This window comes from Sinocyclocheilus grahami, unplaced genomic scaffold, assembly GCF_001515645.1.
Source record: "Sinocyclocheilus grahami isolate Dianchi unplaced genomic scaffold, SAMN03320097.WGS_v1.1 scaffold97.1, whole genome shotgun sequence".
NCBI classification, from domain to species: Eukaryota; Metazoa; Chordata; class Actinopteri; order Cypriniformes; family Cyprinidae; genus Sinocyclocheilus; species Sinocyclocheilus grahami.
This window is the reverse complement of record NW_015505276.1, coordinates 1,377,139-1,392,789: the sequence shown is the minus strand read 5'-3', so window position 1 is coordinate 1,392,789 and position 15,651 is coordinate 1,377,139. Positions and strand designations below refer to the sequence as shown.

General features: G+C 37.1%; 1 protein-coding gene across 1 annotated transcript in view; it reads left to right on the top strand.

Moving 5' to 3' along the window:
* Nucleotides 1–15,651, top strand: part of LOC107587989 (manganese-transporting ATPase 13A1-like) — a 21,157-nt gene that overhangs the window by 3,358 nt on the left and 2,148 nt on the right. The window contains exons 5-20 of the mRNA XM_016275971.1: nt 1,996–2,065; nt 4,073–4,210; nt 4,308–4,428; nt 4,805–4,962; nt 6,083–6,258; nt 7,673–7,783; nt 7,871–7,996; nt 9,563–9,671; nt 9,762–9,955; nt 10,053–10,149; nt 12,018–12,199; nt 12,477–12,591; nt 12,678–12,874; nt 12,966–13,108; nt 13,311–13,422; nt 15,284–15,427. Coding sequence (XP_016131457.1) covers nt 1,996–2,065; nt 4,073–4,210; nt 4,308–4,428; nt 4,805–4,962; nt 6,083–6,258; nt 7,673–7,783; nt 7,871–7,996; nt 9,563–9,671; nt 9,762–9,955; nt 10,053–10,149; nt 12,018–12,199; nt 12,477–12,591; nt 12,678–12,874; nt 12,966–13,108; nt 13,311–13,422; nt 15,284–15,427 — 2,193 coding nt within the window. The remainder of the gene's footprint in view (nt 1–1,995; nt 2,066–4,072; nt 4,211–4,307; nt 4,429–4,804; nt 4,963–6,082; nt 6,259–7,672; nt 7,784–7,870; nt 7,997–9,562; nt 9,672–9,761; nt 9,956–10,052; nt 10,150–12,017; nt 12,200–12,476; nt 12,592–12,677; nt 12,875–12,965; nt 13,109–13,310; nt 13,423–15,283; nt 15,428–15,651) is intronic.

The following is a 15,651-nucleotide window of genomic DNA, read 5'->3' as shown; positions in this document are numbered from 1 at the left end:
TGTCCTTTATTTATTTTCTCCATTTGAAAACATTAGACCTTCTACATTTATTTTGCTTATTGTTAATTTTAGTGTTGCTGCTGATGCTTTAAATAAAAAGTTTTTTTTATTGTTGTAATATGAAGATTCAATTTAACATGAAAGACTGCTAATTTTCAACACTTTTTTTTTTTTAAGATGACTGAAAGGAGAAAAAACCAAAGTGAAGCATGGACTTACTTTACTCAGTCATTTATTTACTTTATAACAGTAAATAAATATCGGTTCTGCATATCGGTTATCGGGCACATAAACATGCAAATAATTGGTATCGGTTATAAAATATCAATATCGGTCGATCACTAATAAGCACAGCTACAATATATAGAAAACCTTCTGTTATTGTTTGCTTGCCAGGGACTATATGTCTGTCGAAAGTATGGGGCTCAAAGAACATGCTTAACCCTTGTGCGTCAATTAAAAAAAGTTACACATAGGTCTAGGGATGTAACGGTTAACTGCGAGCCGGTTGAAAATCCATTCAAATATGTGACGATTCAAATCCATTGAGATGCTAAACAAATCGCGATTCATTTAGGTGTAGGAGTTTATATGAATGCATGTCTGAGGGGAACTTACTGTCTTTAGAAAAGTTTAGATGGTATTTTTTCTATTCATCTTGCCTCTGTATAATGCATAGTAAAGTTCATAAGTGTATGAAGTGTTCATACAAACATAAGTGTTTACAGTGGGAACCAAGGAAACGCTTTAAGCGCCACCTGCTGGCAGAGAGTGCATCTGCGTCTCATTCAGCTCGTCCGCTGTTTCATGCAGATATTTTTATGTATAGTTTCACAAAACTGAAGTCAAACCATTCTGATTTTGCTTCAAATTTCGAAATTATACAGTGAAGATTAGATTAAAAACGGCGACTTCCAAATGAGGACAATAGAAGCAATCAAAACCAACAAAAAAGCAATAATATGCAAGTGCTACATTAGTATATTATTAGTGTTATATTTCAATTTCACAAAGAAATGTGCAGCATTTTGTCCAAGCAATAATAAAAGGACACATTTAATTTATAATTTGTCTTAAATCTCATTTTGTAAAAAATTTAATAAAATCGTGAATCGAATCGAAACGTGAAATCAAAATCGTGAATCGAATCATGCGTTGAGTGAATCGTTACATCCCTACATAGGTCCATAGTGGACAAAAATGTCAGTGTCATAAAAATGTGAAGCTTGGGAGCACAGAGCTACGTTTAGACTCATTTTAAAGAAAACCCATGGCAGATTATTGTTGAAGTAAAAGAAAAAAGTTTAAAAAGTAAAACAAACAAAGTTATAGAGGTTTAAGTTTATGAAAATGATTTATGAATGATATTTTATATAAAATATATATTTTATGAAACATGTTGAACTCTAAACCTGCTAGAAAATAGAAGCAATAAATCTAAACAAGTTGTGTTGCAAATTTTAGGTTGATATCGCAAAAAATGAGCTTTCAGTAAGATTTTGTTTGGGCGCAGTACCAAATTTTCCCCATTAGATGGCAGCAAAACTCCACTGGTGCACACAGTGGTTGGATTTGTGATTTGCAGTAGAGTTTTTCTCTCTCAAATATTACAAGAACACACACAATTTTTTTTTATGAGACACATACAAACCACACTCTGACATCCATACATTCCATAGGAAATGGAAGCGAAATAGTAAAACTCCAATAAAAATACACACCTGTGCCAAAATGTATGCAGTTGGCAATAACACAGGCTAAATGACCAAAAAAACTAAACTGAAAAGGACACAACTGTCTAAAAGGTCACACAAAGGTTTAATAAAGTAGGTTTTATAAAATAGGTAATAACTATTTTATTAAAGTAATAGGCTGATCTTGCCATGACTGTCTTCAAGATATGACACACATTATCTTTCTTTATTGATTAGTTAATAAACCGCGATTTAGAATAAGAGTACATTATATAATTTGGGCTCTTTTCATCTGTAACAGGTCTATCGGAACAGAAAATGGAGGCCTGTATCCAGTGATGAACTAGTTCCTGGAGACATTGTCTCAGTTGGTGAGTTTCATGGAATCTGTCTATAATGGTCGAGCTGCATGATAAACCGTTAAAAGACCGCGATCTCTGTTCAGACACTCATGCAGTCCCATTTTTAAGTGACAATGATTCGGCCGTGTCTATTAAACCTTTGAAAATGTCTTCCTGGAACATTCAAATCTGTGTTTGCGCTGCCGCTGACACAGAGAGAGCAGACAGTTAGAATGTTTAGGCAATAAGAAACCGCTTCACAGACAGTCTTTGTGTCAAACAGTCTTCAACTACACAGATTATTTCTGTTTTACAGTCATTCATATTATCACAGAAATACTGAGATGAAAGATTATAGTTCAGATATAAACATTGATGTTATGGTAGCGATCACACTAGAGCAAATCCACTTTTGAAAGTAACGGTCTGGCGCTTCAAATAATGTTTGTCGATTGCATTGAAGAGTGACTTGATGAAAAATGAATTTGTCATTGAATCATTCATTCAAGAGATTCGTTCAAAAACGTCGATTCATCCAGTAATGAAACAAGTTAACAACTGAAGTATTTATGAGTGAGTCATTGAATCATTCATATTAACATTTAATATAAAAAATGGTGTATTAAATATATTATATTTTAAATACATATATTAAAGTGTTTAATAATTCATTCAAATGAATTGAACACTTTTAAATAGACGATAATATTTTGTCACACATTATTTTGTTTAGTTCAAAATTGTGGGAGAATCGTGATCTCTATTTCAGACGGAAAAAAAATCGTGATTCTCAATTTATCCAGAATCTGATTATCCAGAATATTTGTACTTCTGAGACACGCTTAAAAATATCTGCATATCTTTGCATATGTTTATTTAAAAACAGATTGCATCCTCGCATTTTAATTGAATTCTTTTATAAATTTTACTTCTATAATATTATAAAGATTTCTATTATCAAAAATGCTTTTCTTTTGAACTTCACAACTTTTTTCAACATTAATGAGAAATAATAATAATAATGAGAAATGTTTCTTGAGCAGCAAATCAGCATATTAGCATATTATATGATTTCTGAAGGATCATGTGACACTGAAGACTGGAGTAATGACTGAAAATTCAGGGGAAATTGTGGCCTAATGGTTAGAGAGTCGGACTCGTAACCCAAAGGTTGGGGGTTCGAGTCTCGTACCGGCAGGGATTGTAGGTGGGGGAGTGAATGTTACAGCGCTCTCTTCCACCTTCAATACCACGACTGAGGTGCCCTTGAGCAAGGCACTGAACCCTGTGTGTGTGTTCACTGTGTGTGTGGGTCATTATACTTGGCCACATGTCACTTTCACTTTCACTTTATCATCACGGGAATAAATTACATTTTCAAATATTTTAAACTAGTTATTTTAGAAAGCACACACGTGATGGAGATTTACCGCTGATTACAGAACCGGCTTTCTGACAAGATGCGCATTAAATATCGCATGCGATTTATCGTGCAGCCCTATTTTCAATGATTATTATCATTTATTATTATCAATGATGAAAATAGCTTAACATTTTTTTGGAAACTGTGATACATTTTAAATAGAAACCTTTTGTAACTAACCTTTTGTACTGTCACTTTTGATGAATTTTTAAGTATTAACCTCTTAACTGTCACCCGTCCCCTCTGTGGGACGCCTATGTTTACTTCAATATATTACAATTAAATCCTAATCTAATCATGACAAACTATATATCGTTGGAAAGGTCTAAGACTCCTGAATAGATATTTTACCAATGTTTTTGTTAAAAATGATGTAGGAAAAGTAATAGATTAATTTATGACTTCAAAAATCTACATCATAACAGGAAAAAAAAGACTTCTTCGTTGCCTTTTTCTCTATCACACTTTCTCTATCACGCATACGTGGTATGAAATTGCTTGCATATCAACAGCATATTACATCAGTTTTTACTGTTTTATCCTTGGTCCTTGGTCCTAGATGGGCATTACATGTTATGTATCAGCTGTCTCATACTTCACTCTCTGTCTTTCAGGGACGAAGGACCTGAACAGAAACAAATATAAGCTGTTTCTGGAGTGCACTCTGATCCTCACGTCAGTAGTGCCTCCTGAATTACCCATAGAGCTCTCACTGGCTGTTAACACATCTCTCATAGCCCTGGCCAAACTCTGTGAGTGACTGCACTGGATTCAACATACTGTAATCGTCACCTAATCTCACTATCCTCTCACTTCTCACACTTATTCTCTCATATTCTTCCCTTACAGATGTGTTTTGCACAGAACCTTTCAGAATCCCCTTCGCTGGGAAAGTGGAGATTTGCTGTTTCGACAAGACTGGCACCCTGACAAGTGACAGCCTGGTAGTGCGTGGTGTCGCAGGACTCGGGTAAAGCCGGAACATCAAGATCATTAAAAATGGTCTTCCTCCTCCATGTGGATCACATGTTTCCACAGTTATTACCTATTACAACATGCATATCACCTTGGCATTAAACTACAGAAAAATTGTTAACGCAGCTTGGCATCTTTCTCTCTTTTGACCAACGTAATCAATCTTTCTATATTTTCTCCTCTTTCGAAAGTCTTCGAAACACTATTGTGTTTTTTTTTAATTTGCTGTTGGATCAAATGGGGCCACAAAAATGGTTTGATGTAGATTTGGTTCACCATTATTGAAGTTTACCCAACTATGATGACTTCGGCGAACCCCAGAAATGTGAAAAGCGTATCCATTGTCTCTTTTCTGTTCCTCTTTTCTTTAGAGATGGGAAACAAGTGATGCCAGTGTCAGATATTCCAGTGGACACTCATCGGGTGGTGGCTACGTGTCATTCGCTGGTCACACTAGATGATGGACAGCTGGTGGGAGATCCGCTGGAGAAGGCCATGTTGACCGCAGCGGACTGGATGCTCACTAAAGGTCTGATTCGCTACATATGATCGTTACGTGTAGGGCTGCGTTTTAATGATTAAACTAATAATCATTGTTTTGCTCAATTTATAATCACAATATTGTAATTTGAGAATTTTTTTTTTACATTTAATTTGAATTATGACACTTTCAAAGAACATCAAAAGAACATCAAATCATATGCTTGGGTTAATCTACATCGTCTAGTTTCCTGATTTATTATGTTTAGCCTATCATATAAATAAACACACTCTCTACATTATGAAAACTGGTAAAGCAAGAAGCTTCTCTCACTTGCTAAACCTGTGAACTTTTTAGTATTAACCATTCCAAATTAGGTTAATGTTTTTCTATTAAAACAATAACAAAAAGGATTTTTCTATTGTGGCACAGAGGTTGCAAAAGTGCATCTATTCAGCAACCACAATCGCAAGCAGTACAGTTGAGCTCATGTTTAGATTTATTCCAGATCATCACTGAGAAGGCACTAATTAGGCCTGTCGCAATAATCAATATATCAACTTGTTGCACAATATATGTACATGACCTCAATAATTTTAGGTGGCGCAATATATTGCCCATTATATTTACATAAAAAAACACTATAAAATCACAACAACATTTAAAAAAAAAGTTTTTTGCATTCCGCTTGCGCCTGTGTCTTTTTCAGCTTCTTGTACATAATGTGGTGTAGTCATGAGGTGCTAGTTCAAATTTAAAAAATGTCTCTACAAAAAAAGTTTCATCTGCAGATATGGTCTTGTTTAGGGATCTGTGCCTTTGTGCATACGGACATCTGACTGCTAAGTAGTGATTGTGTTTTTCAGCAATAGTGTGCGCCCTTCATTTATAGAGAAAAGAAGGTCAGGGAAAAATCTGTCTTAGGCTGCGTTTACACGACAACGATGTAGTCAAAAGCGTTTTTCTCTTGCGTTTTTTTTTTTTGCCACTTTGATAATTTTGCACATTTTCATCATGTTCTGTTTTATTTGTCAGTAAAATATTGAAAAACATAATTTTTCACTGAAAATGTCAGAAAAGGTTTGAATCAATGTGAGTAAATGACTGAACATGTAGTAGACACACTTGAATTTTTTATGTATGACACTGTTTCTGTCGCTTTATGCAGATGAGAAGGTGTTTCCTCGCAGTATAAAGACTCCGGGGCTGAAGATCCACCAGAGGTTTCATTTCGCTAGTGCTCTGAAGAGGATGTCAGTGCTGGCGTCATATGAGCGGATGGGCTCCACTGAGTTCTGCTATATCTCAGCTGTTAAAGGCGCACCAGAGACCCTGAAGGACATGGTGAGCATCTCTTTTGGTCTTTAGGTATATGTCTGGTGCACTGCTGATAGTTAGTTCTGTATTTTGCCGAGGATCTGTGCCAGCTCTGGCAAACACTGAATGATAACACTGCTAACATGCACATTTTTTTTTAGTTCTGCTCCCTCACACACTTTAGTCCAAGGGTTAAACTTTACACTGAGTTCTGAGTAGGGATATGGAAAACTGTATATTTTAAAACTAAAGTCAATTGGTTGCTAGAACAAGTAGTTGACTAGTCAGTCTAGGAAGCCCTGTAAAATTATTTTAGTTAAGTGATTGCTTTTCGGGATCGACACTTGAGGGGGGAAAAAAAACATAAACATGGTGACATTTTGATATCTATGATATACAGTATTGTGGGGAAAATACAGGAATTTTCACCATTTTATGACTTTAATTGCACTGTTTGTACATAATTAATTAATTCTAGAATGATTGGGATAACTTTGTAGGGGAGTGCGTCTGCATAGAGAATAAAAATGTTGAAAAACTATGAAAAAGACTTACTCTGAAGAATTATTTGGGTGCACACCACCCTATTAAGGCTGAATAATTTGGAAAAATAAAAATGGGGAAAAAGCTTTGTTTACTCTTTACTAGGATCAAGTCAAAACTTTTTCAGTAACCATAAAGTGAACAGTCTTTAAAAATATCTTTCCGCTTGAGTGTTTATAGTCCACATTTATACTGTTTGTAAACCATTCAAGATGAAATAATAGTAATAATAGTTTTTTTATTGTGATTATTATTATTAAATAAAAATATGAACAAAATAAAAAAAACTTGTAATACCACCATTTTACTGTGAAAAAATGTATTTAATAGAATAAAAATGTTTATAGTACAACTGTAAATTTACAGTACAACTATTTACATTACATCTAAATTTTGTTTTCAAATGTTAAACTATCAAGCTTTCGTTTTGCTGGCAAATTATTATATATGCGCTGCGAGTGTCAGCACGGCACTGTGTTCATTTACACACGCACAACTCATGAAATGGTATTTCAGTATTCGGAGCAGTTTGAGAATATTGTTTCAGCTTCTCAGAACAGTTGATTCATAGTAAATGAACGTAGATGCTCCGAGATGCTGAAACACCGTATCATAATAATTTCTCATTATTATCACAATGAGCATTCAATTATGTTTTTTTTTAGTCTTAGCAATTTCGAAATGGCACTAAGCCATATGTACGCCTAATTGCTTTGTTTGATTGGCTGTGATTTTTGCTTTTAGTGAAGACCAAAAAATTGTTATATCATAACTGTTAATTTTTGCTGCCGTTTTGACCTGAATTTGTGGGAATTATTTTGTGCATTATAACTTCTGACGACCAAATAGGTGCTATAGATTGGTGGTCATGAATAATATAGACACTGTTGTTTTTCAGTTCTCTGAGTGTCCGGCCCGCTATGACGAGGTGCACAGAGAAATGTCACGGGAGGGAGCCAGAGTTCTTGCACTGGGATACAAAGAGATGGGCCACCTGACCCATCAGCAGGTATTCAGTAGCGATCACTGAATGAAACGCTAAACGTCACATGTCCACATGCTCTGCTGTTTATCACAGTCTGTTGTGTGTGTGCAGGTGAGGGAGGTGAGCCGGGACATGCTGGAGTGTGACCTGCGCTTTGCAGGGTTCATGGTCGTGTCCTGTCCTCTCAAGACCGACAGCAAGGCAGTTATCAGAGAGATACAAGAGGCCTCACACCATGTGAGTTAACTTACTTAGTTAACTCTTTCCCCGCCATTGACGAGTTATCTCGTCTTTTAGAAGAAAACGCTTCCCCGCCAAAGACGAGTTTTTACAGCTTTTCGTGTTTTCACTGTTATACACTCGGGGGCGCTATTATGCATCTTCTGAACGAGTACAAAACCTCCCGAACAAAAACACACGTGAACAGGACGGAGAAACTAGCGATCTCTTATGTAAACAGATGCATATGAAAAATAATGCTATCATCAGCAATAGACATATTGAATGAAACATATAAATGAAAACTGCATAATGTTACAGAGTAAAATGTTGATCCAGGAAGTGGTATATGTCTGTGCAAGCTTTGGAGGTATTGATGGAAGCGATTTACTGGATTTATGCTTTGATAATTGTACTGAATATTATCCAGATGTAGTTTTTGATAAAAATGTGATTTTCTCACCTTTTTGCTCAAAATAATGCATTTTTTATGAAACCTACCTACAGTATATTCAAGTGTTGATAAAAAAAATGCTTTAAGCTAGAATAAAACTGATTTTTTTTTGTTTAAAAGTAGAGGCTCTGATATTTATTTTGGTGTATTGCATATTCAAATATTCATACAGCAAAATATACTGGAGGCCATTAAATTTGAGTGAAAATCGCTGGCGGTGGCTGGCAACTTTTAAAAAAAATGCTGGCGGGGAAAGAGTTAACAGTTAATATTGCTGTACTATCGCCATAGTATTGACAATTTTGCACTGTTAGAAATAGTTGTAAAAAGGTATGAACAGGTGGGTGTTTGTCTTGGAGTTTGGAAGTATCACTAATTTGCACTTATATTTATGCATTTGACATTTGTATTATGAGTCGTAATGAAATGCAAAAATATTTGGAAAGATTTATACAAATTTGGGCAAAATTAAAGGTTTTAAAATGGTTTAATAAATTAAAAGTACTGGTTTTGTATATTTTATCCACTAGTGAATTTTCTGTTTTAGGAGTTATTTATAAATATTTCTTATGTAAACTAATCCTAAATGATGTATATTTGAATATATACATAAAAATGTTTACATGCATGTAAATGTTGGATTTATATATATTTTATTTATATGTACACAACCATTCAAAAGTTTGGTATCAGTAATATGTTTGATTTTAAAAAGAAATTAATAGTTTTATTCAGCAAGGCGCATTAAATTGGCCATAATGTTACAAAACATTTCTCAGTATTGCAAAATATTTCAAAAATAGATGCCTTTCTTTTGAACTTTACATTCAAAGTCTATCAGGGTTTCCACAAAAAAGCAGTTTTAAACCGTAATGGTAAGAGTTTCTTTACCACCAAATCTGCATGTTTCCTGAAGGATCATGTGATTATTAAAAAGTTAAGTGATTCCATATCAAACTTGTCTGTCACATGATAATTTATGATTTCAGTCTCAATTTTGATTACACGTATAATGTGTCTTTCGCAGGGCTGTGTTTATAAACCTTGCCAGAACATTTCTTATAGTTTTATAATGTTTTATTGTAGGTTATTCCATCATTTCTAACATTTGTCACACTCTCTGTGCACAGGTTGTAATGATCACAGGTGACAACCCTCTAACAGCGTGTCATGTGGCCAGAGAGCTGCATTTCATGCAGAAGGAGCACACGCTTGTACTGCAGCAAAGCCCCAATCAAGGTGTGTGACATCCCTAACAATACTGCTCTGAGAGAGCTAGAGGAACATATTTGAAATCAGCGTCTCACTGAATCGCCTCTATTTTTGCAGCTGAATGGCAGTGGGTGTCCATAGACGGCAGTGTGCGCCTCCCTCTCCCTACTTCCTCAGTCTCAGATTTGGTCAGGCGGTACGACCTCTGTGTGACAGGAGAGGGACTGACCAGGATGACCTATGAACCCAGTTTACTCAACGCCCTGCTTCCTCATGTGCAAGTCTTTGCTCGTGTCAGCCCTAAACAGAAGGTCAGCTTTACAAGTTTGAGAAACCTTTGCTGATAGTTGAATTATCACACTCTGTATTCAGCATTGTTAACGCTGTTGATTCTTCCTGTCTGTGCAGGAGTTTGTCATAACTAGTCTGAAGGGACTGGGTTTCGTTACGCTGATGTGTGGAGATGGCACAAATGATGTTGGGGCACTCAAACATGCCCACATAGGTGAGTCATTAAACATGCTGAATGTCATAGACGGTAAATTTTGTTTAAAGGTGACATTATGCCCCTTTTTACAATATGTAAATATAAGTCTCTGGTGTCCCCAGAATGTGTCTGTGAAGTTTCAGCTCAAAATACCCCACAGATCATTTATTATATCATTTTGAAAATGCCTATTTTGAGTGGAAGCAGAAACAAGCTGTTTTTCAGGCCTGTGTCTTTAAATGCAAATGAGCTGCTGCTCCCCGCCCCCTTTTCCAGAATAGTGCTGCACCATTACAGTTGGTACCTGCTAAAAAAATCTGTTTTGGTTCTGATTATCATGTTTATCATGCTGAAATCATGCGTTTTAAACCATATGAGTTTAAACTTCAGATATAAGGTTTTCTGAGTGCACACATCCGAAGCACACGGACAGAAAGCGGCTATCACCGCATGCGAGTACTACACTAAGTTCTCATTCACACACACGTTTACGTTAAAAACACACATGAGTTACAAGAACAGTCGGTTATGTCTGTGAAGGTAAACAGCTGGGAAATAAATCGCTTGTTTATTTTAGATCTGTGTGGCAGCAGCAATATACAGTAGCCTAAATAAATCAATAAATTCACTGCATTTTCTTTCCAAAATTAAATAAGTGTGATTTGTCACTCAACTAAAGCCAATTCTTAAAATCTGGAACATTTTTACTTTGTACTTCTGTATTTTTTGTATACTGTAGGAGTATACAGTTATTTGTATAACCCTGAAGAGACAAATTTTCAATTTAGTATTATTTGTAGTGCACTTTGTTTACGCTGTAAATTTAGTCTTAGAACAGCATTTCTTTTATATTTAGAATTAACTGTGACAGCTCCTCAATCAATCTATCAACTTTTTTTTTTTTTACAGAAACTAAATGTGTCCATTGATTAGATTTGAATAATTAGCGAAGGTAATTATGATTCAAATTAAAATAATTACATTTCCTGAAGTTTTAAGATCTTTTGGCATCCCGCTCTTTTTAACCATTTAATTTTCCAGTTGTTTGTGATTTCTTGGCATAAATATATGTGTGATGATTATAAAAAAATACCCATGGCATTTTAAGGTTTTATTAAATTTAATAAAACCTTAAATTTAAGGTATTTAATAAAACCTTAAATTAAATAACTTATTCCGTTTTAAAATGTGGGAACTCTGCTTCTTTAAAGATAGTTTTTGAGGGGGTGAAAAGAGAAATATCTTGTATTAGCTTGTTTTAAATCATTTAGTGTCATCTTAGGCCCCTTCAGAAGTTTGCTGAGGCCCCCTAGTGGACTCCATCCTCTTGGTTGAGAACCACCGCTCTAAACACAAATATGAGTGCATTAACTGTGCTCTTTTTTTTTTTTTTATTAAAAGACAATTTCATCATCAATTGGCAGCATGTCATGGATTGTCTTGTATTGAATCTGGAACATAAGCTATAAAGGCTACCCTATAAAGTCTACTGTATCATATTTGATAAGCAAAATATAACTCTAAATTATCAGCATGATCAAAACTTTGTTGAAAACAAATTTGAAACAAATTGTACACAATTTACCACATGCCTTCTGTTATCTGACTGATAGTTCATATTTTTATAGCAAGTAAAAAGCCCTATCAGGTCATAGCACACGTGTCTTTTTTGCTTTCATGATGCATCAAATATGATACTTGACAAAAACCACATGGATGGCAACTTTTAAAAGTTGGATTTGTTTATATTTTGTCCAAAGTTCCAATAAACTCTTCAACTTCAAAAAAAAAAAAAAAAAATTCAGACAATTGTTTCGTGTCGGGTTTAACAGAGTTGATATACAGTAGATGTACTCATACCATAGCATGTCTTTTGTGTTTACCAGGTGTGGCGTTGTTAGCTAACGCCCCAGAGCACATGCCTGAGAAAAAGAAGAGAAGCAAAGACAAAGAGTACTCCTCTGGAGAGCCTAGACCCCCAGTCCCGAGTTCAGGCATCAAACTCGGCTCCCGTGCAGCCAGACAGAGAATGATGGCCCAGAGAGAGGAGCAGCTCGCCGCACAGAAGGTTGTGGTTTACATGTTTTGAATGTCAGCATTTAACCAGTTCACCCAAAAATGAAAATCCAGTCATCATTTACTCACCCTCATGCCGTTCCAAACCTGTATGAGTTTCTTTCTTGAACACAGAAGAAGATATTGTGAAGAATGTTGGTAACCAAACAGTTGACGGTAGCCATTGACTTAAAAAAAAAAAAATACAACATTGGGTGAACCTTGCCTATTAAGCTTGTAGTATTTACTCCAAACATGTAACCATATGTTGCATCAATGACTTGTCATAGGAGAGGATCAGTCAGGTGCTGCGAGAGCTAGAAGAGGATCAGATTCAGGTGGTTAAACTGGGCGATGCCTCCATTGCTGCTCCATTCACCTCTAAACTGTCCTCCATACAGTGCAGTAAGTAACACATGTTTTATATCAGCTTGAGCGCTCTCATTTAGTCCTACGTACGGTTGGCCTAACATTGCCCCATCTGTTTTCAGTCTGTCACGTGATTAAACAGGGGCGCTGCACTCTGGTGACCACCCTGCAGATGTTTAAGATCCTGGCGCTGAACGCTCTGGTTCTGGCCTACAGTCAGTCTGTGCTTTACCTGGAGGGGGTCAAATTCAGCGACTTCCAGGCAACTCTTCAGGGGCTGCTGCTGGCCGGCTGCTTTCTCTTCATCTCAAGGTCAAAGGTGAGATTGTAATGTTTTGTCAAGCTGCTTGTAGTTTGTTATGGACCAAGATTCGCTGACTGAACTATGTCTGTTTTTTTTTTTGCCTCAGCCATTGAAGACTCTGTCCAAAGAGCGGCCTTTACCGAACATTTTCAACCTGTACACTGTCCTCACAGTGCTGCTGCAGTTTGCAGTCCACTTCTGCAGTCTGGTGTACCTGTACAGGGGGGCACAGAGCAGAAGTCCACCCAGGTATGAATGGAAATAGGATACTTATCACCACATGAATGGGCCAAGTGGGATTTCCCAGTATCTTTACAAAATAATTCTGCCTGACAGTGACATGACATGTGATGTCATTGTTCACATTTGTGTTTGGTTTTCATAACATTTGCAATCTGGCTTCATGTTTCACCTCTCTCTCTCTTATCCTTTTTTTCCCCCTCTCCTGCAGGGCAGAGCAGTTTGTGGACCTGTACAAAGAGTTTGAGCCCAGTCTCATTAACAGTACTGTATACATCATGTCGATGGCCATGCAAATGGCCACATTTGCCATTAATTATAAGGTACTTTAATTGTTAGTTTGATATCAATCACATATAATGATGCTTTGTAATGAATTTATGCTTTGTAGCACTTAAAGGGATAGTTCATCCAAAAATGAAAATTACCCCAAGATTTCCTCACCCTCAAGCCATGCTTAGGTGTATATGACTTTCGTCTTTCAGACGAATTGGAGTTCTATTAAACAATGTCCTGGCTCTTCCAAGCTTTATAATGGTAGTGAATGGGAGTCGAGATTTTGAAGCCCAAAAAAGTGCATCCATCCGTCATAAAAAGTGCTCAACACGGCTCCGGGGGGTTAATAAAGGCCTTCTGAAGTGAAGCGATGCATTTGTGTAAAATAAAATATCCATATTTAAGACTTTATGAACCGTAATCTCTAGCTTTCGTTAACTGTCGTGCACACGTTCACTAAGGGTGCTTTCACGCTAGCACTTTTGGTGCACACCCGGGTTCGATTGACGTCAGAGTTCGGTACGTTTGGATGATGTGAACGCTGTCTTCCGAACTCGGGTGCGCACCCACGACCTGTACCCGAGTCCGCTTAAAAAGGGTGGTCTGGGGTATGGTTCAAGTGAACTCCGGTACGGTTCGCTGCTGATGTGAATGCAATCGTACCAAATCACACAAGTGAACCGCTATTAATGACGTATTATTTGATAAAAATGTGTTTGTGTGTTTCACTCACTTTCTTGACGAGCGTGACTTGCAAGCAGAGAGCTGTATATCTCATTTCTGTTCACCTTCAGAGTACTTTAGAGCATCTGCGGTACATTCGTAAGGCAGACGTAAGTGCCATTATGTACTGAAGCTTTGGAAACAAAACCAACGGTTCAAAAACATAAATATAAAATTGAAGAGAGCCTTGCTACGCATTTTGTCGTCTTCTCCTGCGCCATCATTACTAAATAACGGGGTAAACAGCTGCTGGCTTGATGACGCAAACGAACTGCGGTTCGGACCCAAATAATATAATGTGAACACAGTCCAGCGGGGGCAAGGGGAGGGGGGAGCAATCGAACTCGGGTTTGGACCAAGCAATCGAACCAAGTGTGAAAGCACCCTAAGAGTGTGGCCTTCCAGCGGATGACGGAGGACAGAGGTGTAGCGTAAGCTCCGGTGAGAATATGCTAATCTTGCAAGAACCAAATTTTTCATACAACCAGTCTCCTCTTGGCTTATATACTTCTAATTCATGACTGGTGTTTTGTTTTGTTTTCATCACCACGTTTGCCTCTGTCCTCCGTCATCCGCTGGAACGCCACTCTCTTAGTGAATGTGTGTACGACAGTTAGCAGAAACTAGAGATTATGGATTATAAAGTCTTAAATATGGATTTGTATGAAAAATTTGGTTCTTGCAAGATTAGCATATTCTCACCGGAGCTTACGCTACGCCTCTGTCCTCCGTCATCCGCTGGAACGCCACTCTCTTAGTGAAGGTGTGTACGACAGTTAGCAGAAACTAGAGATTATGGATTATAAAGTCTTAAATATGGATTTTTTTTTTTTTTACACGAACGCATCAGTTCACTTCAGAAGGCATTTATTCACTAACAGCAGTGTGGAGCACTTTTTATGATGGATGGATGCACTTTATTTTGCTTCAAAATCTCGACCCCCATTCACTGCCATTATAAAGCTTGGAAGAGCCAGGACATTCTTTAATAGAACTCCGATTGCATTCGTTTGAAAGAAGAAAGTAATTTACACCTAGAATGACTTGAGGGTGAGGAAATCATGGCATAATTTTCATTTTTGGGTCAACTATCCCTTTAATAATTTTAGTTAACAATAACAACACTTCAAGCACCGATGAGATTTGAGACCTGCAGCCTAGATTCAACACACTGTCTTGTTCCAGGGCCATCCTTTCATGGAGTCTCTCACTGAGAATCGGCCCTTGCTGTGGAGCATCGGTATATCAGGGCTCGCCATAGTAGGGCTGCTGACGGGATCTTCACCTGAATTCAATGAGCAGTTCGCCTTAGTGGATATTCCAACTGAGGTATGAGTTCAATACTCCACACTATTCACATACTAGACTGTCAATGGAAACGTGCTTGCCTTTTAAGCATGCAGTAAAGGCTTGTTCACACCAAGAGCAATAACTGTTATTATATACATTACCACCACTCCCTATACGCAGAGTATGCAGTTTGCATAGGGCACCAACTCCCGGGGGGGGGGGGGGGGCCCCCCCCCGGTCCCAAATTTTTTTTTTAAAAACTT